Here is a 21,220-nt window from a genome sequence, read left to right on the forward strand (position 1 = left end):
CATCTGCTTTAGTTCATTCAGAAAGAAATTTAATCAACCAATACGTAAAGCGTATACTATGTGAGTGTACATGATTTGTTTACAAAGTAGATCCTAATACACTATTGGGCACACGTGAGTACAATATGAAGTGCATGAGAGTGCAATATCGTAAAATACTGAACGATTCTGACAATGTAAAGTTAACGGAGAAAAAATTGACCATATAATACAATTTATGTTAGAGCAAGAAAATGCCGATACACATGGTAATGTAGTTGATAAAATTAGATATCCGCCACCTGTTGTGAATCTTGATGCATCCTTACCTACAGTATAAATATGGCATCAGTTTTTCCTCCCTGTGCCAGTTTTAATAACGTCACTGAATATCTGTCTTAAATTAGAGTGCCACATTTACTAAAGCCACTGTGTGTCAAAGTGTCTGAAATTACAGTGCCACTTCTACTAAAGAGACTGCGTGTCAGAATGTCTGAAATTACAGTGCCACTTTTAGTAAGGCCACTGCGTGTCAGAGTGTCCGCGACTGCATTGCCATAATGCTGCTGTTAAGACAACTACTTTTACTCTCTGTCTTTATCCAAAGTAGATCGGCCTTTTTGAAAGAAGCAGGACAAGCCGATGTGGAAGCTGTTCGAATACGACTTGGGGAGGAGAAAGCAAAACGACTTCTTCTACAGAATGACGTAGAGGTATTGATGTTACAAGTTGAAGAACTAAAACGAAAATGTGATCAGAAGGATAACCATGGTACGTACGTTCCTGTCTGTCTGTCTCTTTAGCTCCATTTTTGGTAGCATAAGTAACATTTGCTAATTCCGTGTGAACTCCTATAACCAATATATGAGGCTTAAACAGATGGTATTACAACTGTTACAAACACTTATATTTGTATTTGTGTCTCTAGTTCTTTATTCTAGATAGCTCTATTGGCTTAAGTATAGTTCAAGCGTCCGCATCAAATAGGTAGATCGCGTGGATTGAACCCCGTGCAAGTAATACTAAAGACTTATAACAATGGTACCTGCAGTTGCCCCGCTTGACGCTCAGCATTAAGAGGTTAGTGTTAGGACTGATCGGCGTGGTGTCAGGATAATGTGACTGGTGGGACATCATGCTACATGTCTGCGGCATGATGCCTCAGTGCAAGACATCACTATAAACTGCCACACTGCATACATCGTAGAGATATGACTGAAAAATTGTTAAAGCTACATTAAAATTCCAAATCACACACACACACACACACACACACACACAGAGTTCTTTTTCTATTTCTGTCCTATTTCTTTCTATTTAAATGTTTATATTGTTAACATTTACTTTGAATGTCTTACTTGCGATTTTCAAATATTCTAATATAGCCTGTATACATGTTCTAATACATATGACTGACAGCTTTAACATTGAGAATCGGAGAAACGAATTTGGATCTCCGCGGATTTCAGCACACGCATCGTCCACCCTCTCAGCTCAGCGTGGGTGTATATATAAAAAAAAACATACATACATACATACATACATATGTGTGTTTTGTGTGTGTGTGTGTGTGTGTGTGTGTGTAAAAGGTTTGACGAGTTTAATCATGCTGCTTGCATAAGGAATTGTTACCTATTTCAGGCTTTCACGGAAATATTACTTTGGGAATATCCAGTATTGGCTTTACCGCTAGACTGTCCCGAAACACTAAACATGTTCCAGAACAGACGGTGATATTTGACGAAGTCTTGATCAATGAAGGTGAATGCTACGATTCTTCTACCGGGAAATTCCGTGCTCCATTTCGAGGACTATATTCCTTCTCATTGACCGTTGTGAAAGATGTGACGGACGTTCATTTAATGATCATGAAAAATAACATTGAAATAGGAAGATCGTTCTCGGGAACAGGTGCATTCGGGTCAGGTTCCTTAACTGTGCTTACTGTAATGGACAAGGACCAGTTGGTATATGTCAAACAATATCCTGGTTACACGGAAACTATACACGGCAACCACTGGTCGACATTCACCGGCATATTATACAATCGATACAATTAAATAAGATTCCACTTTGATCGATTCTATGACATATTACTTGCAAATCACTTTGCGTGAAACCTGACTTTTACTTTGAACTTTTTTAAAGGATGTACTAAAGTAGTACTCATGGTGATGGAATTGTTTTTAAATAAAGCGACCGTAATTACTTTATCTTCATTCTTTCGCCAGTTATGTAAAGAAACGGAGCCAATACGTTTCTGTCGAATTATGTATATCACCTTCTCTCCTACCTTCTATCTACCTGCGTGACTGTCTACCTGTCGGTCTAGTCTAATGAGAATTATATTTTCAGAAATCAAAATTTGTCCCAAACTAAAGATTTGGAAAGTCACAATATGATAAAGTGTAGAATATTGTGCCGTCAGTATGACTCACACTATGATAAATAAATAGTATATCGTTCCGTCAACGTCAGTCACAGTATGATAAACCATGGTACATTGTGCCATCAATATGAATCACAATATGATAAAATAAATAGTACATTGTGCCGTCAATATGAATCACAGTAAGATAAAGCATGGTTCATTGTGCCGTCAATATGAATCACAGTAAGATAAAGTATGGTACATTGTGCCGTCAATATGAATCACAATAAGATAAAATAAATAGTACATTGTGCCGTCAACGTCAATCACAATATGATAAAGCATGGTACATTGTGCCGTCAAAATGACTCACAATATGATAAAGCATGGTACATTGTGCCGTCAATATGACTCACAATATGATAAAGGATGGCAAATTGTGCCGTCAAAATGACTCACAATATGATAAAGCATGGTACATTGTGCCGTCAAAATGACTCACAATATGATAAAGCATGGTACATTATGCCGTCAATATGACTCATAATATGATAAAGGATGGCGAACTGTGCCGTCAAAATGACTCACAGTATGATAAAGCATGGTACATTGTGCCGTCAAAATGGCTCACAATATGATAAAGCATGGTACATTGTGCCGTCAATATGGATCACAATAAGATAAAGCATGGTACATTGAGCCGTCAATATGAATCACAATATGATAAAATATGGTACATTATGCCGTCAACGTCAATCACAATATGATAAAGCATGGTACATTGTGCCGTCAAAATGACTCACAATATGATAAAGCATGGTACATTGTGCCGTCAAAATTACTCACAATACGATAAACCATGGTACATTGTGCCGTCAATATGACTCACAATATGGTAAAGGATGGAAAATTGTGCCGTCAAAATGACTCACAATATGAAAAAGCATAGTACATTGTGCCATCAAAATGACTCACAATATGATAAAGCATGGTACATATTGCCGTCAAAATGACTTACAATATGATAAAGGATAGTATATTGTGCTGTCAATTTTTGAAATATAGTCATAAATAGCTTGGAACAAATTGAGTTCATAAATGTACACTCTATTCATGCTTCAGAAGTGAATATTTATTCTGTCGACGCCATATCAGTCAAAATTTGAGAAATATTCCACCTTGATGATATGCATTTTTTAAAGAATCGTGGTTTCTTTTTCGAGTAACACAGTACGTGTAATGTTGTCGTTTTGTCTTGAAACTACATAATCTTTAATGTATTGATATACAGATTAAGACAAATCATCGAGTCTGAAAAAAAGGCTTTGATTAATTTGGTTCATACTCTTCGTTTCAAAAATTGAATATTTTTCCATCAGAAGACATATCGTGGCTTTCTATCCCGAGTGTAACATTGTCGTCTTGTCTTGAAACTATATAATCTTTAATGTGTTTAAGACAAATCAACCAATCTTTAAAAAAAAGCTTTTGAATATTTTTTTCAGACGTTTCGACACTATTCTCCGCTTCAAAACTAAATATTTTTCCATCAGACGACATATGGAGGAACCAGTCTGTTTCATTGACAGTGACACCAGCAGACAAATATTGTGTCTGATGAGATGACTTTCCAAAATTATAAGAATCATAACCGTGTAACAGTACAGGTTTCGTTATTTCTTTTAGAATAGCGTTTGATGGGTAATTTGTTTCAGAAAAGATGCTAAACACTAGTTCCTTTAATTTCCTTAAGTGCCAATACATTTTAGACAAAAAGATAGTGTGTTTTTTAAATATGTGCTCCTGTGTAAGGCTTTTAATTAATTAATTAATTAATTAATTAGTTAATTAATTAATTAATTAATTAATTAATTAATTAATTAATTAATTAATTAATCATGAAAGTTATATTTTATACATATGTCACAATCCTAGCCCTGTATTTTCAAAGCTTCTTGAATAATTTAAATTTCACTAGTGTTCTCGCGCTCTCATTAACCATCTACCGACCATTCTTTAAATTTAGGGTATTCCAATGTTTGGTAAAGTCCTTTTCACAGCAATAATCAAAACTTTACACAGCAATAAGTTTCTAAGTAAGAACATTTATACTTCCTATGGAGAAGGAAGGACAAATCGTAACAGAGTATGTCTATCTGCAACAACAGAATGTCTGTAGTCTAGAAATGCCTAGCCAAAGACAATTACTTGGCAAGTGTTTGACTTTACTTTTCGTATCGATGTATAAATAGTTGAAAACGTAGGAATGCTTTTATCAAGACATGTTAAAAGCTAGAGAAAAGCGTTACTCTATATACTAATGGTAAAGCGATACAACAGAAGTTTGTCCATTTATTATTTTCCACAACCGAACGAAATACAATAGTCACCTACTCATCAAAACGCTTATTGCAGCCAACCCTGACGAGGATGTCTTAATAATTAGAGGAGCCAATACTACCACTGACACATGTACATCGTTACGCAAAACGTTTACAAGCAGAGACGGAAATGAATATAACTCGGATATTTAGACAAATTCAGATTCATGGAACCATCTGCAACATGTACCGGCGAATAACTGACCAAACAACAAGTTTTACGAAACGTTGAAGCTTGTCCCACAAATACAAAAATATTTTAGGCAGAAGACATAGTCTTATGATAGTCTTGACGCGTTTAACAAGAATGGCTTCCTGGAGGTTGAGAAATTTTATTCGTCTTTGTATAAAATAAAATATTTCGAAAGCAGAGTTTCAATGCATGAAGGCTACCATGGACCACTTTAATTAAAGTACATTATGTAATCTTCACGAGGTTTTGGTGATAAAGAACAACTTAATGTTATTTTATGTTTGAAAAGTTTCATTCTCAGCAATGAAACATTACGAGTGAGATCCGCTCTATTATTACAAAGTACCATGAAAGATACGCGTACGACATTTCCAATGACGATACGCGTATTATGCTTGCCTCACAACAACTGAAACAGACGTAGGAGTTATTCGCGATAAAGATACCTAGTTTATTCTAAAAAGCATAAGGACATATGTAGCATTAGATGATATAGATAAGCAAGAGCAGATAAAATGTTGGAGAACGATGATCAGAGGAAAAGGATTCAATCATCAAACATCTTGGACGATAGACGTACAGTTAAGCAATGCCCCAGTACTTACCATACTTTACGAATATATGAAGGAAATGATAAATCATTTCGATACACCTGACCATCCAGAAAACGATAAGTACGTTCTGCCTTTGATTAAGAAAACGTGATAACAAGCATAAGGTCTAAGTATATGGTACTAATATCAAGGAATGTTTTGAACTCAGGAGTAAGATGTATTCGTTCAAGATAGAAAAAAACTATAATAATTAAAGATAATGGATTGAAAATGAGAATATGTAATGACTTGAACACTGATGACTAAAAATTGCCTATTTAATTATTTAAGCAGACATGTAAGCTTTCAGATCATTACATCTTACGAGCACAATGTAGACGACGTTGAAATAAACAAATTACCCATGATAACCATTGAGATAAAAATTAACCTGCAAAAAAAGTAAATAAAAGTTTTACCGCAGAGTCGAAAAACAATCCGTTCCAAAGTAAAAGACAATTTTTGAAATATTTCGGCAAATAAATATCAATCAAGATGCTAATCAGATGTCAAAAGAACAATGAAATAGAAACAGTGGAAGTATAATCAATATATTCACGGCTTACAAGTTATCACTGATAATTGGATGAGTTTGCAGAATTGCGGGAGACTAATAAATATCTCATAAACATTACAAAGTAAATAAACAAGATTAGTAACAAAGCAACAGAGATACAATTAATGGAAACCAGCTCATGTTAAAACAGCTAATGGTGGGTATTTGCACGAAGCAATAGTTTTTTGAATTCACGATTGGAATGGCAAAATATAACATCCATCCAATAACATTTATACTTTTGAGTGGATAAAAAGTGTTGCAAATTAAAAAAAGCAACGTAAAAGCGTCAGTTGTAAATGAATGTTCTTTTTGATCACCCCAAAAGACAATTTGTCAAGCGAAAAGCTCTCTCTGGACATCTCTATAAAATGTAAAATTGCTGACAAAACAGTATTTAAGGAACACATAATACGATCTTGAACGTCCAGTTGCTTGCACAATTACCAATTAATTATGAAAACAAACTAAAAATAAATAACAACATACGCTGAATTGAGAGAGTGGTTAACCTAACAATCGACACACCCGTTACGAAAACAACAAAGACAAAAGTTCCCTAATGACTGGTCTATATTGGTCACGTGGATGACCGGTGGCAAGCAGACATAATGGACAATCAAAAGCATGGAACAAACAACGATGACACTAAATTCGTCATGACAGCAATAGATGATTTTCAAAACACACATAGGCCCAGAGCACAACGACAAACAGGGAAATGAAATGCGCAACGCTTTCACATATATCTTTAAAGGCAGAAACTATAGTGTAGAAGTGTTTCACACAAAACAAAACGAGAAAATGCTAACCTTTTACCAAAGTGTATTCACGGACACAATACTATTCATCTCAGCAACACATTGATAAACATATCTCAAGATGTTAAAGTGAGTGAGACAATAGCATGGAGCAATCTATTTGGTTATTTAATAATTCATATAAATGGACCACCTAAATTCAACATTGGTGAAACAGTTACATTGTTCAAATACAAAGTAAATGTTGCAAACGGATTCCTTGCCAATTGCTAAATGAGGCAAATAATAACAGGTGATCGGGAAGTCTACAGATTAGAAAACACAGAGGACAATTTTTTATGAACTAGAGTAATCGCTATACGACAAACAAGTTAGCGCATAAAAAGATGAACAAAAAAATCATAAATAGCACGAGAGTGAAAAACAGTAAGTATATGTGAAATAAAAAGGATATAGTGGTTTATTTAATATTTGCAAAGAGCATAAACCATTGATTGATTAACATTACGTGAAAAAAGCAAACCACATATATAGAGGTACCAAATGGCACTACAACTTTGCGTTTTTGAAGATAACGAATGTTTAGAACGTGGATAGAATGTGACCGATGTGGTAAGATACAGTACATAATATAATGTGTGAGTTATATATGAACATCACGTGAATATTTAATGCATGCATGATTTGAGAGGAAACGTCGCAGGTATACAACACGATGGTACACACGATAAACGTGATAATAAGACAACAATATAGGCAATATCCTATCAGGGAAATAAAATGAAATCACAGAAATAAACGAAAAGACAAATCATTAGAATTGTACATTTGATTCAAACTACATTTTAAAAAAGCTGGAAAACTAATCAAAATTAAAATATTACAAGTTGGCTTACTATATTTTATATGGATAAAAGGTAATGAAAATCGAATAGATGTCGATACGATCATGATGACATGCATCCTTCAATAAAATTTCATTCAAAGAAGGTATAACAACTAGTCACACACGTACTCAATCAACTCTAGATTGACCAATTCTAGACCAATTGACCAAACTCATGACCAATTTAGCACATTCATCAAGTCTTCAATAACAAAGAATCACTTCAAAATTAAACAAAATTTATTCGATTGGAAGGAGATTTTACAATATGAAATAAAAGCCAGTGTTCATTTAATAGTGTGCGCATACACGGATTTTGAAGATCAAAATTTCACAGACATACTAACTGAAATTTAGGTACATAAATTAATGGAACAATTACATATGTTAACAATTGTAAAATGTCACAGAGAAAGTTTAATGTATGAAATAGAAAAATAAATCGCATCAAAAGAAAGAGATTAATATAGTATTACAAGGGTGGAAATAAACAGAGTAAAGATTGAAATTAATAAAGTATTAATCTGAGCGTGGGATACAGTAAATATCGGAATAATGTGTCTGCACATGAGAAGGCAATTTCAATGTCATTTTTATGTTAAATAATTGACTCCAGATTGTAAAATTAGTAACCCATACAACACTTCTCCAGCAACTCAGTTTATAGCATTAAATGGTTTAGCTCACTTGAATTATGTTAACATAGCAAATAAATGTAACGAGGTAAAATTGACTACACTGAAATTTAATCATTCATAGACGAGCCATTGCACATTCTTGTAAAGCTATTCTCTCAGACTTGACAGTGATGAAGTAAGCGTGACATGAACGTTTTGCAGAATCATGTAAAGTGGGCAGTATGGATGGTACCATCTGGTTATGGTATATCATACTGACATTTGATAGATATAAATGTTCCAGGTACTGTTCCAGATACTATACAATAGTTAGAGAAATCAGTATACAAAATGTACGCTTCCTTTCATTTGAGGAAGCTTATGTCTGGATGTACAATTACCTCTGCTTCATAGCAATGTATTCACATTAAATAGCAATAATTATTTGAAGCAAATTCATTTAAGCTACAACAGTTTCAAAATTCCATCAATGCATGACTGGAGATACATGAATGCCCCCCAAAAGGACTAGAGTGATAATGGGCCAGAGAATATACACTTGCACTCCTTAGTTATTGGGAACCTACATTGTAATTTATGGGGCAGGTAGATTTGAGCACTGAAAAACATTATCAACTGATGAACTGAATGATGAACTACAAATTTGGGACAGAAGGGTTACGACACAGTTGAAAAAATCACTGAAATATTCCAACAGTATGTAAGAATTTCAAACATGAAATTATGCCATGCTGTTGGAGGTAATCATATATGTCTGTTCCATAGTGACACGATAATGAAACTGGATATTATAGTTGTTTAAAACAATAAAATTTGTAGAAATCCATCGACTAGTATGTCGTGGGTGAAACAACGCAACTAATAGTGATGTAACCAAGACAGGTTTCCCAAAGACTGAGAAACAATTTGCTACAGCACGATAACAACAAACAAATTTTAGAGGACACTAATCAAGACGTAATCAGTAACAGTTCTAAAGAAATGACTGTTAATGATTGCGAGGAGATCTGATAATTAAAAGAGACATATTATCTTGGAAACTATCAAGCCCCGCACATCGTCCACCTGAAAAACAAACGATAATTGATCATGAAATGAAGAAACAATCGTTTATTCTGATAATCATGACTGTTGGAGGTGCTTTAGTGTACTTTTTGAAATTGGTAATACTCCTTTTCTATTTAATCATTTGACCAAGCAAACCAATTACTGACAAGGCATGTAAGAAAAAGGAAGGAAATGTTTGACCAGCAAATTGTAAACAGCTAGTCTGTCACACTACCAATAATCGCAGGTAATGCCGAGCAGCAAACACAGCACCTTTTACGAAACTTGCTTTAGATTTAATATTGCAACTGCTTTCAGAATTGATGATATTTTCTTAGAACAGATGTTTCAGCCTTTTGTCTAAGGGTAATCCTCCAGTCTGAAGTTATATTTATAATTACGTTTCAGAAACTTCAATCCAGTTGTGTCAGATGTCCAAATATTTGAGCTAGTTTACTTTGAACATGTGTCAACTCATGTTGTGATAGAACCTTTGGGTCTTTTTCCTTTCTGTGTTTAAAAAAATCTTCGATCTGTTTTTATTAAAGTTTCATGAACTCCACGTGAGCTCTGACAACTTTTACATTATTTTGATATCTAGTCCTCTTTTCTCTTCTGTAGTTAATATTATTTTTTTCCTCAGGCGAAACTTCTACAATTTGTCATTTTAAGCATAGATTATAGCATATGCTTCTGTTATTTGTTGATCAGTGGGCTTATTTTTGTGTCTTGTTTGCATACGTATCTCGTACCGTAGTTGCATGTTTAGTTTGATAGTAATATATGATTCGCCCGGATATTCCAATTTGATAACAACACCTCAAACATGAGTTAACATTTATCGCTTTAATGCTTCACATATTTTTTTGTAATTACACAATACAAACAATATATAATTCATTACACTGAAGGATTAAAATTAAAGTCGGACGTATACACTTTTTTTGTCAAGTAAATTCTATTTCCAGTTACTGTATCAATATTTACATTTCGCTAAAGGCAACCAATAGACATGTATCATCTCATTAGATCTTACCCCCGCCAAAGAAACCCCCAAATTAACAAAAAAACAAAAATCAGTTGGTAAACATTATAGTTTTAAAAAAACAAAAAAAAAACATACACTATGAACAGAAGAGAACGATATTTAAATCAATAGGTTGAAAAATAAAGCCAGAGACTTCACACAAAGCTGGAAGAAGTTTAAGAATTTGATACTCTTAAATACAACAAAATGTTACCACAGTATTGGGAGGAGCAGGTATATGTTCAACGTATATGATTGAAACAAGAGACGATGCTGAGCGAATTAAGGACGACAATATGAATAGAAGACTACCTGAAAAAAACAAATGACTTCGTTGAAGGCAATAGCAAAACCCTTCACTGCTTGAATATAAAGTAATTTGGATGATGCTTTCATCCAATATGGTTCAACTCACAATGATGATGATGATGCTGATGCTGATGCTGATGCTGCTGCTGATGATAATGATGATGATAATATTGATGATGATGATGATGATGAATAAAGAGATGATTTCAATGTTAAACCACATCTGGCAAAAAGACAGCTAAATCGAATGATATACTAACCTTCAAATGAACAAGCCATATAAGAATATCTTTTCATTGCCATCGTGATGGGTGTGAGTGTGTATGTAGATTACAAATGTATTGTTGGCACTTTTAACTCCATATAAAGTGAATACGCTTCAAACAAATAAACAGCTCTAACATGCAGGAGAAGATATCTCATGAAGGTAAGTTCCGCTGTAAAATAAATAAATAATTTAACTACTCAGAGGCATTAAAGGCAGCTTGTACACCAAAGGTTAACTCAGATATCCTGAAAGCACCTGTTAGTTTTTGTGTGTCGTTTGACATGTTTTGAAAGGAGACGCTAACAATGCAGCGGAAAATAATTTCATAGAATGCACCGGAGTGTAATATTGAAGAAGATGATATCAGGTAACTCCCAAAACAATGGCACTGTACAGCTGATGGTGTTTGGAAGCACGTTTACGATGCCAACAAATATAGCTACTAAAAGATTATTAACTTACATTAACTTAACTTAAATTAAGCGGCTGAAGTGATAGAAGACAGTAACCAGGATTGCATAATGGACACAATTAGCTCAAATCAATTCTCTTTTGCGCACATATTAACTAAGTCCTCGTCTTTGAGCGAATCAACGCTGTATTGGTATGAACCCCATAACATTTGCAAAGTGACCTATTGTGGCGAAACAATGTTTGCGCTAAACATTTAGAAGCTGGATGCAGAATTGTTTTTTTTTCTTTTTTATTTTATTGTTCCCGTGATATATTGACCAATGTCCATCCAAGGTCACCTTATAATAATCTAGGGACAATAAATGTAGTGTAGGAAAAAATAATAGACACATGCAAGCATTCATATAATACACAATTGTTTTTGAGACAAATACAACCATACAGCTTCTAGGTGACACAGACATGCGATCAAAACAAACTCAGTGAAATATTCTTGGTTAGCTATTAGCTTATAATACAAACATACTAACACATTGTACACTATAAAATGATACTATTAAAATGCATTTGAATTATAACACATCATTCTTAGATACTGGTGGAATATTCCCATATCAATATTAAAGCTTCTTTGTTTTTGATTTGATTGCAATATGTTTTTCATATTATAGTGGTCTTTAAAAGAAACTTTGGACACATCCAATCTAATCATATCCCCTTTCATATTACATATTTAGTTGCAGTAATTGCCAAGAAGAAAACAAAAATAAAAAAGATTGTTCATTTATTATCTCTCTACTTGTATATCCATATATGAAAATTTTTCTACTTGGCACAATATCTATGTTTACTTTATTCCGAATCCAGAGGGACACATCATTCCACAGCTTGAGTATCACATTTCATTCCCGAAACAAATGCAACATTGTTTCTGGGTTAATTTTACAAAAAGGACATTTATATCGGAAATTTTTTATTTTATACAGAAATGAATTCATCGGTAAAATTATATAAGTAACACAAAGTTGAAATCATTGTAATTTTGAGCCTTTGTTATTTTAAAGACCGCAGTAGATATATCAGGTCATATATCCACATTCATATTGAAAATTTCATTGAATTACATACTGAGTTATAACTTGACCAGCAAGGAGTTTCGTAATGAGACCATATCTAGCTTTAAAGCTATCAAAGTCAATAACAGTTCTCCAGTCCGTAAGCATATCACCAATATTCAAACCATTTCATATAGAAAATGGGTACCTTGTTCACTCGTATAAGGGGTTCATAGATTCAACTTCTTTTCATAACATCTTCTCCTGTCATTGGTATAATTTCCTCTATTAACAGTTACCAAGCCACTAAAACATCTTGCCAAAAAGTATTTTTTGAGTTGTCTTTTTGGTTATGTGGTCACATTTTCATATCCTAATTCAATAAAAGGTGAAAAATAATTCATTTAATACTCTGATAAAAGTTTGTGGATGATTTGGTAATGAGATGAACAAATGGTTAAGCCTTGGAATAATTAAGGTTTTCAAAAATGTTATTTTACCAATTGCTTGCTAATGATAGTTTTTCCCAATGTTTTAGAGAAGTTTTCATTATTTCCGTTTCATTATCAATATATATATTTACCATTTTATCCATATCAACCGAAAACTGTATGCCCAGTGATGTAAATTCAGTGACCCACTGTAACTTTAACCTGTAATTAAATGCTTCTGCACTGTACTTCTTGCTTTCTATCCTATCTGGTTTTGTTTTGGCAATGTTAAGTTTCAGTCCTTAAAGCCTTGCAAAGAAGTTTAATACTTCAATAGAGGATTCCAAGGATTTAAAAGAGCCATCAAGAATTACAATGATGTCATCTGCAAACTGTGAAAAGGAAAAGTTATACGTTTATAATTCTATTGTTCTTTAATAGTATGGACAATATTTCTGCACATAATAAGAAGAGATCTGGGGCGATTGGATCAACATGTCGACAACCTCTGGAAATTTTGAAAACACTGAAAACTCTGAAACAAAGCCATTTGGAAAACAGCCGATGAGATATTGCAATAAAACGTTTTAGCACATTGCCTTATACTTGGTCCAAAATTTTAAAAAAATGAACATTCTGAATAAATTTCCAGAAAATGGATGAAATATTAATACACCCGGAATTTCTAACTCTACTGTAATGTGCATAATATCATATATAATCCTTGTATTTTCACCAGTGTTCCATCCTTTTACAAAAGCAATTTAATCCTCAGATATTGTTTCAGTCAGTACTGACTTTATTCTCTTGACAATACACCCTTTTTTAATTTTTTTTGTATACAACATTAATTAGAGAAATCGGACGCCAGTTCCTCAGGTACTGATGAGGTTTGTCCTCATTAGGTATGGACATTATAATGCCTTCTTTCTGAATAGTTGCGAAAATGGTTTTTCTACTATATCACTGTTATATGTCCAGTTTCTGCGTGCAACTAGTCCTGCAAAGAAAACTGGATATGCGAAAAAGGTGATCACTATAGATCCAGAATTGGACCAGTGACTAGAGCTACTGATTGATAAGTATCAAGGAACCAATACTTTGATGTTGCACAGTGGGAATCTTGATCACGTGAAAAGAAAGATACTCACTGTATGCTGATGATGTAGACATTTTGAAATATTTGTATGGGTGATCCTACAGAAGTACGATTCTGTCATAAACGTTTTCATATAGAATATGGAAATATTGGTATATGAAAATTACTGAACTCCAGACGAAATTATATTTAAGAGTATGGATATTTTGAAATAAAACAAGACAAATAAAATTGTGATGTTTAATTTTCAATTGATGTTATTGATACCAACAAACGGTAACGTGTTTACTTTGTCAACCAAAATCCTTTTGGCATCACTCATTGACGAAGCTATTTCATTTCATTTTCATTGGGGCGCCATCTATTATTGTTCTCTCCTGACAAATTTATTCCTCATTTCCATATTAGAATATTTTAACAGGCATGCATTTATTCATTGCCCAGCCATAGAGGTTGTTGTCCCATATATACATATTATATGATCTGACCTTGACCATTCGAAGCCAGTATCACATTTTATCTTACAATCATCATCAACAGAGGATTAGCTATTTGTCTTGGCATCTCTGTGTGGGTTTATTATTTTTTTAATCAAGCTTGTTTATATTTAATTAATTAGGGCAAATCAACATATGAACTTACTTTTGTCGATTAATGCCTGTGCTAAATATTCAATCCTGTCAAATGTCGTGCTTTACGATTATTTTCTAGCTAGAATTTGGTATGGAAACTGTCAAACAGACATCCAGTTACATAATCTTTTTTACATATGTTCACTGTTTTCATAGGTCTTGTCATGTAACACAATTTAAGGTAGTCAGCCTTATATCCATCTAGAGTTTCCTGTTAATAACGACATAGCAAAAACATGCTGACCTTTTACAGAACCAAACTGCGGCATTTTCATAACTATGATTTTCTTTGTCTTTTAGGAAATTTATCACAGTCTTCTGTGTTCTCACAGTACTGTATATACACTATATGAATTCAAATAATGTATAGAAGACTGATGTATTATTTTTCTCAGCTACTAATATTTGTTCTGTTACGAATATTACCTTTCTCTTTATTTCTATTTAAATTACTTCCTGCAGATTAATTGTAGCAACTATGAATTAATTCTCTTACTAATACTGCTATTGCCCTTTTAATCTATATATGGATAACTACTCGAACCCACGTCTACCCCCTCCCCTCCGTTATTCATGAATTCCTAATTATTGCTTTCGGAAGAACGTTCTAGAAAAGTCTCTGACCCAGTGCTTTCAAGTGCAAAAAAATAGTTACAAAGAGAAGCGTACATACTAGATACGATAGAGGATGTAGATGGAATTTCAATTAATCAGACATTCGCGAGTCCATTCAATTAATTAGATCATAAACTATCCGAGATTAGCTCTCAGTATACGGCTCACTGCTTTTATTTGGCTGGTTTACATAAGCTTCGTCTTTTATTCTTCACTTGCTTGTTAAGATTATGTGTATTTTTCTTTCGTGTACTTGTATATATGTACATTATGGTCACAAAACAAAACAACCCGCCACTACCACCCTCAACCCCAACCCTAAACAAAACAAAAAGAAACTTTACAAAAATTTAAAAAATAAATAGATGGCAAAAGGTCAGATTTTTCCAGGATGTATAAATACTGTTTGATCTCGCTTTATCAAGTTAATTTCTTAATTTGCAGTTTTTGCATTGTTGGTATCTAATAATCCTTCGTTAGATGTCGATTTTAATTTATTTTTTAAATTACCACAACTGAACCATGTTGTTAACACCATTTAAAGTAATATTAAGTTTTCAATACTATTTTTGTATTTCAGTAATGCGTCATATTAGAGTTCTGGTAATAATTAATGATTGTTTTTATTTTCCTATGCTGTAGTCAGATAGGTTACTTAGTGATCACATGGGTATATTTATTGTGTGTATGTGTGCGTGCGAGTGTTTTTGTGCCTGATTCACTAGGAAATGAGGTGGCTTCGTGCTGTTATGCCGATTTTAGTAGCGGAGGTAGGTGTAAATACTAAGTAATGAGAGTACGGTTGAGCAATCATTCAAAGTAAACATTTAATCATTTTGTCTTAATTTTTGTGTGTGAGTTACTATTGTTCAAGATTACTATTGTGCAAATTAAATCCAGCTACACTCGTGTAGAACAGGGAGATCTCACGAGAGGGTCAAAAGTTTTGAACAGAAATGACGCTTTGCACGGGGGGGGGGGATAGACTGAGGGCTAACTATCCCAAACTGTTAAAATACATAAATTTGCTGTAAGGTCACCATCATAGACAACAGTCAATACAAAGACAATAAAAATTTCTGAAATTAAATAGTTTAACGCGCTTAAATCTAAATATGTAGCAAGAAAGTTTTGAGAGAGAGGGGAAAGGAGGGAGAGAGAGAGAGAATATGTTATTCCTACCTTTAAAATCATCACGACACTTATGTTTGTGCTTTTGTGGTATACTTTACTTAAGAAAGTTTCAACGAAAAACACATTCCAATTAGAAAGTCACACCCATAGTAAAAATCCACAATTTTAAGAGATCACAAGACTGAACTGAAGACGAATGCGATTGAATAATTCTCACAGAATGGTACATCCAAGCATTCCGTTATGTATTTTCCAATAACAATGACACAATTTTCATGGGATCGCCTATGGTACATATGTTGGTGCGTTAGTTTTATTTTTTTAATATTTTTATTTGTAAATCGATTACCCTTGAGACGCACAAAATACGTGCTATATCGTCCCTGTATGAATAATTACTGAAGTCAATTCGAAGAGAACGTGGTAAGAAAAATAGATCCAGCCAATGAAACCTTTTCTGATGAGTGACACATTGTTTTGTTTTATGGTTGTGTGACTAAAATATTTCCTAGGCTTAAGTATTTGCAGGGCAGATCGGCTATCTAGAGTGTCAATTTGCACTCCATCTGTTATTGTATTTACCATTTTTCTTACCACACTATATATTTACTGAATGGTGACACGTACTGGTTCACGTTTTGAAAGTGACACAATATTGAGTGGTAATGTTTGTTTTCTTCAAACTATTGAATTTGGGGTTTGTATGAAGTAAATAAGCTAAAGTACAATGAACCTCAAGAAAGATGACCCAAGTTGGTGGCCTGTCCATTGATGCATATATTTACATTCGAAGAAATATGACCTCTAAAAGAAAAAGCTCTAAGGCAAGCATGAGTAGAATGAACACAAAGACAACACACTGTACTAACAAAGGGTATATTTTCTTTCACGTCCACGTATCTTAGAGTTTCAATCCCCTTTCAAGAGAAGCTTACAGAGCTTGAAATAGGAAAAATGAACAAACTTAAAGACACAATAGTGCAGCTGAGGTGAATTTTCTCACAAAATTGTTTGGACATTTATGTATATCAACTGATTAAATACTATATGAAAGGCAATTCCGGGGGAATATCAAGTACGTAAAGGTTCTCATTATGAAATGCGAGCTCTCTAAAATCTTCGTTCGTAGCGTAACGAATCTATCGTTTCCATATTGAAATCCAGCTCGGCAATGATCGGCATATCCCGAACGAATAACACACATAATTCCGGCGACCGAAATGTGCATAATCATATGCCAAATTAAGTACACTGAAGCAAAGGTGCTTGACGCGAGCTGATGTTGAGAAAAAAAACAACAATAATCTGAAGGGGAAAAAAATCATACATAGTGACAAAACTACCTTAGAATACCCGCGTGACCCGTTCTGACATATGACTCTCTCTATCATAATATATAAGAGAGAAGGTACGGAACTTCCAAATACTTCGTTCCACCCATGACCCTCGATTTCCTTCTGCTATTTCCATCTTTAAAGGCACACTCCTGCGATATTGTTCTATTCATCAAGCCATCATTGTCTTTTCTGCGTTGTACCAAACTGAAGTTACGGGCTCCAAAACGTGACAGAGATTGGGAGAGATTCCTTTGCACCGGTGTGGTACCGGCTTTGAAGGTAATATTGTTTCCCTATCCCTGTTGCCTCCACCGTGCAAAAGCCATATATATGGAGTCGATACCGCCTTTTTTAAGTTGAAGATTTTTTATACAATCGAAGGAGAAAAACCAAAATTATCCCACCACTGAGGAATTTACACCAGAAGGTATTTTACTCCGCATATTATGGGACTAGAAAAGGCTTCATTTTGTCTTACAACATTTTTAACTGCAATTAAGAGTTGTTAGGTTTGATCACATGTCAAGCATCAACCAGAGCTTGTTTTTTGTCGTATGATGTTGATGTTGAAGTGTAATTACCTCAGCAGAATCTTGTATTTTCATTTCAAAGAATACTGTGTCTGTTATTTAAATTATGAATATGTATTCGCAGCCCTCGCTTAATTTGCATCTTTTGTCAATAAACGTATCAGGAACTGACGTGAGAATTAAACAAAAACTTATTATTTCAATTTGGTCGTAGTGGTGGGTGACATAATTTCCTTCTGAGCAAGTAAATACCGATACACATGGTAATTTAGCTTATGGAAGCTAAAATTATATATCGGCCACCTGTTGTGAATCTTGATGCGTCATTACCTACAGTATAAATATGGTATCCGCTTTTCTTCTTGTGCCACTTTTACTAACGTCACTGCATGTTAGAGCGTCTGAAATAACAGTACCACTTTTACTAACGCCACTGTAGTGTTTGAGGCTGCATTGCCATAATGCTGCTGTTAAGACTACTACCTTTGCTTTCTGTTTTTGCCCATGGTAGATCGTCCATTTTGGAACACACAGGACAAGCCGATGTGGAAGCTGTTCGGATACGACTTGAGGAGGAGAAAGCAAAACGACTTCTTCTACAGAATGACGTGGAGGTATTGATGTTACAAGTTGAAGAACTAAACCGAAAATGTGATCAGAAGGATAACTATGGTACGTACGTTCCTCTATCTGTCTGTCTGTTTGTCTCCATAATACTAGTAAATTTTGCTAATTCTGCGCTAACTCCGATATCCAATATACAAGGCTGAAACCGATGGTATTACTACAACAGTTATATACCCGTATATCTGTACTTGTGTCTCTAGTTCTTTCCTTTTTTGTGCTATCTTTCCCTATTTAAATGTTTATATGGTTAACATTTACTTGGAATGGCTTCCTTGCGAGTTTCTAATATAGTCCGTATATCTGGTCTTAGAATCTGAGAAATGAACTCGGATCTCCATGGGTTCGGCACATATATATATATATATATATATATATATATATATATATATATATATATATATATATATATATATATATAGAGAGAGAGAGAGAGAGAGAGAGAGAGAGAGAGAGAGAGAGAGAGGTGTGAACGGTGTTAATAGTTTTATCAAGCTACATGCGTAAGCAATTGTTACCCTTTTTCAGGCTTTCACGGAAACATAACTTTTGGCTCATCCAGTATTGGCTTTACCGCTAGACTAACTGCTATGGGCACTAAACATGCTCCAGAACAGACGGTGATATTTGACGAAGTCTTGGTCAATGAAGGTGAATGCTACGATTCTTCTACCGGAAAATTCCGTGCCCCTTTTCGAGGACTATATTCCTTCTCTGTGACAGTTCTGAAAGAGCGTGAGACACATGTTCATTTAATCGTAGTGAAAGACAACATTGAAGTAGGAAGGTTGTTCTCTGGAACAGGAGAATTCGGGTCTGGTTCGGTAACTGTGCTTACTGTAATGGACAAGAACCAGTCGGTATATGTCAAACAAGATCCTGGTTACACGGAAACTGTACACGGCAACCGCTGGTCGACATTCACTGGTGTATTACACAGTCGCTATAATTAAATAAGATGACCCTTTGAAAGATTCTATGACATTACGAAATCAATTTGCGTGAAATCTGGCCTTTACTTTAAATTTTTAAAATGTATGTGCTAAAAAAGGACTCATAGTGATTAAATTGTTTTCAAATAAAGCAACCTTAATTACTTTCTCTTCATTCTTTTGCCAGTTATGTAAAGAAATGAAGTAATATATTTCTATCGAATTATGAAAGTCACCATCCCTCCTACCTTCTGTCTACCTGCCTGACACTCTACCTATTGGTCTAGTCTAATGAAAATTCTATTTTCAGAAATCCATAGTTTTCCCTAACTAAACCCTTGAAAAGTCACAATATGATAAAGTATGGTACATCGCGCCGTCAATATGAATCACAATATGATAAAGCATGGTACATTGTGCTGTCAATGTCAATCACAATATGATACAGCATGGTATATTGTCCTGTCAGTTTTAGATATTACCAGAAATAACTTGGAACAACTTGAGTTAATAAATGTACACTCTATTCTATGCTTCAGAAATGAATGTTTATTCTGTCGATGACATATCAGTGAAATGTTGAGAAAGATACAACCTTGATGATATGCATTTTTGGAAGAATCGTGGCTTTCTTTCCCGAGTGTAATAATGTCTTGAAAATATGATCTTTAATGTATTGATATGCCGTTTAAGACAAATTAACCAATTTTAATAAATGCTTTAAATAATTTTGTTCAGAGGTTTCGACATTATTCTTCGCCTCAAAACTGAATATTTTTGCATCTGAAGACATATTGAGGAACCAGTCTGTTTATATTGACATTGACACCAGCAGACAAATATTGTGTCTGATGATATGACTTTCCAAAATTATTAGAATCATTACCGTATAACAGTACACGTTTGGTTATTTCTTTCAGAATAGCGTTTGATGGGTAATTTGTTTCAGAAAAGATGCTAAAAGCTAGGTCATAATTCCTTAGATGCTAATTGTTTTTTAGAGACAAAGATGGTGTACCGTTTAAATGTTCCCTTATGTGAAACTTGTGATTAATTAAATAATTAATTAATTAATTAATTAATTACTTACTTAATTAATTCATTCATTCATTCATTTATTAATTAATTAATCAAACAATCATGAAAGTGATGTTTAGTACATATGTCAAGATCCTGGTACTGTATTCTCAAAGGTTCTTGAATAATTTAAATTTCACTAGTGTCCTCGCGCTCTCATTAACCATGTTCTGACCATTGTTTCAATTCAGCGTATTCCATTTATAGTTAAGTTCTTTTCACAGCAATAAGCAAAACTTTTCACAGCAATACGTTTCTAAGTAAGAACATTTTTACTTCCTGATGAGAAGGAAGGAAATCTTACTAGAAGAAATTTAGAAGAAATTCCTGG

General features: G+C 34.0%; 2 protein-coding genes across 2 annotated transcripts; both read left to right on the forward strand.

Moving 5' to 3' along the window:
- The first annotated feature begins 336 nt into the window (after positions 1-336).
- Positions 337-2,187, forward strand: LOC149798299 (cerebellin-2-like). The gene is made up of 2 exons (XM_089960575.1): positions 337-750; positions 1,621-2,187. Exons 1-2 carry the CDS (start codon positions 540-542, stop codon positions 2,037-2,039), a joined length of 630 nt encoding a protein of 209 aa, XP_089816701.1. The 5' UTR covers positions 337-539; the 3' UTR covers positions 2,040-2,187.
- Positions 2,188-18,642: 16,455 nt separating this feature from the next.
- On the forward strand, positions 18,643-19,976 carry LOC149798300 (cerebellin-2-like). The gene is made up of 2 exons (XM_089960576.1): positions 18,643-18,928; positions 19,409-19,976. Exons 1-2 carry the CDS (start codon positions 18,718-18,720, stop codon positions 19,831-19,833), a joined length of 636 nt encoding a protein of 211 aa, XP_089816702.1. The 5' UTR covers positions 18,643-18,717; the 3' UTR covers positions 19,834-19,976.
- The last annotated feature ends 1,244 nt before the right edge of the window (positions 19,977-21,220 follow it).

Source organism: Sinohyriopsis cumingii, chromosome 6 (genome assembly GCF_028554795.1).
Source record: "Sinohyriopsis cumingii isolate HCF-2022 chromosome 6, ASM2855479v2, whole genome shotgun sequence".
Classification (NCBI taxonomy): domain Eukaryota; kingdom Metazoa; phylum Mollusca; class Bivalvia; order Unionida; family Unionidae; genus Sinohyriopsis; species Sinohyriopsis cumingii.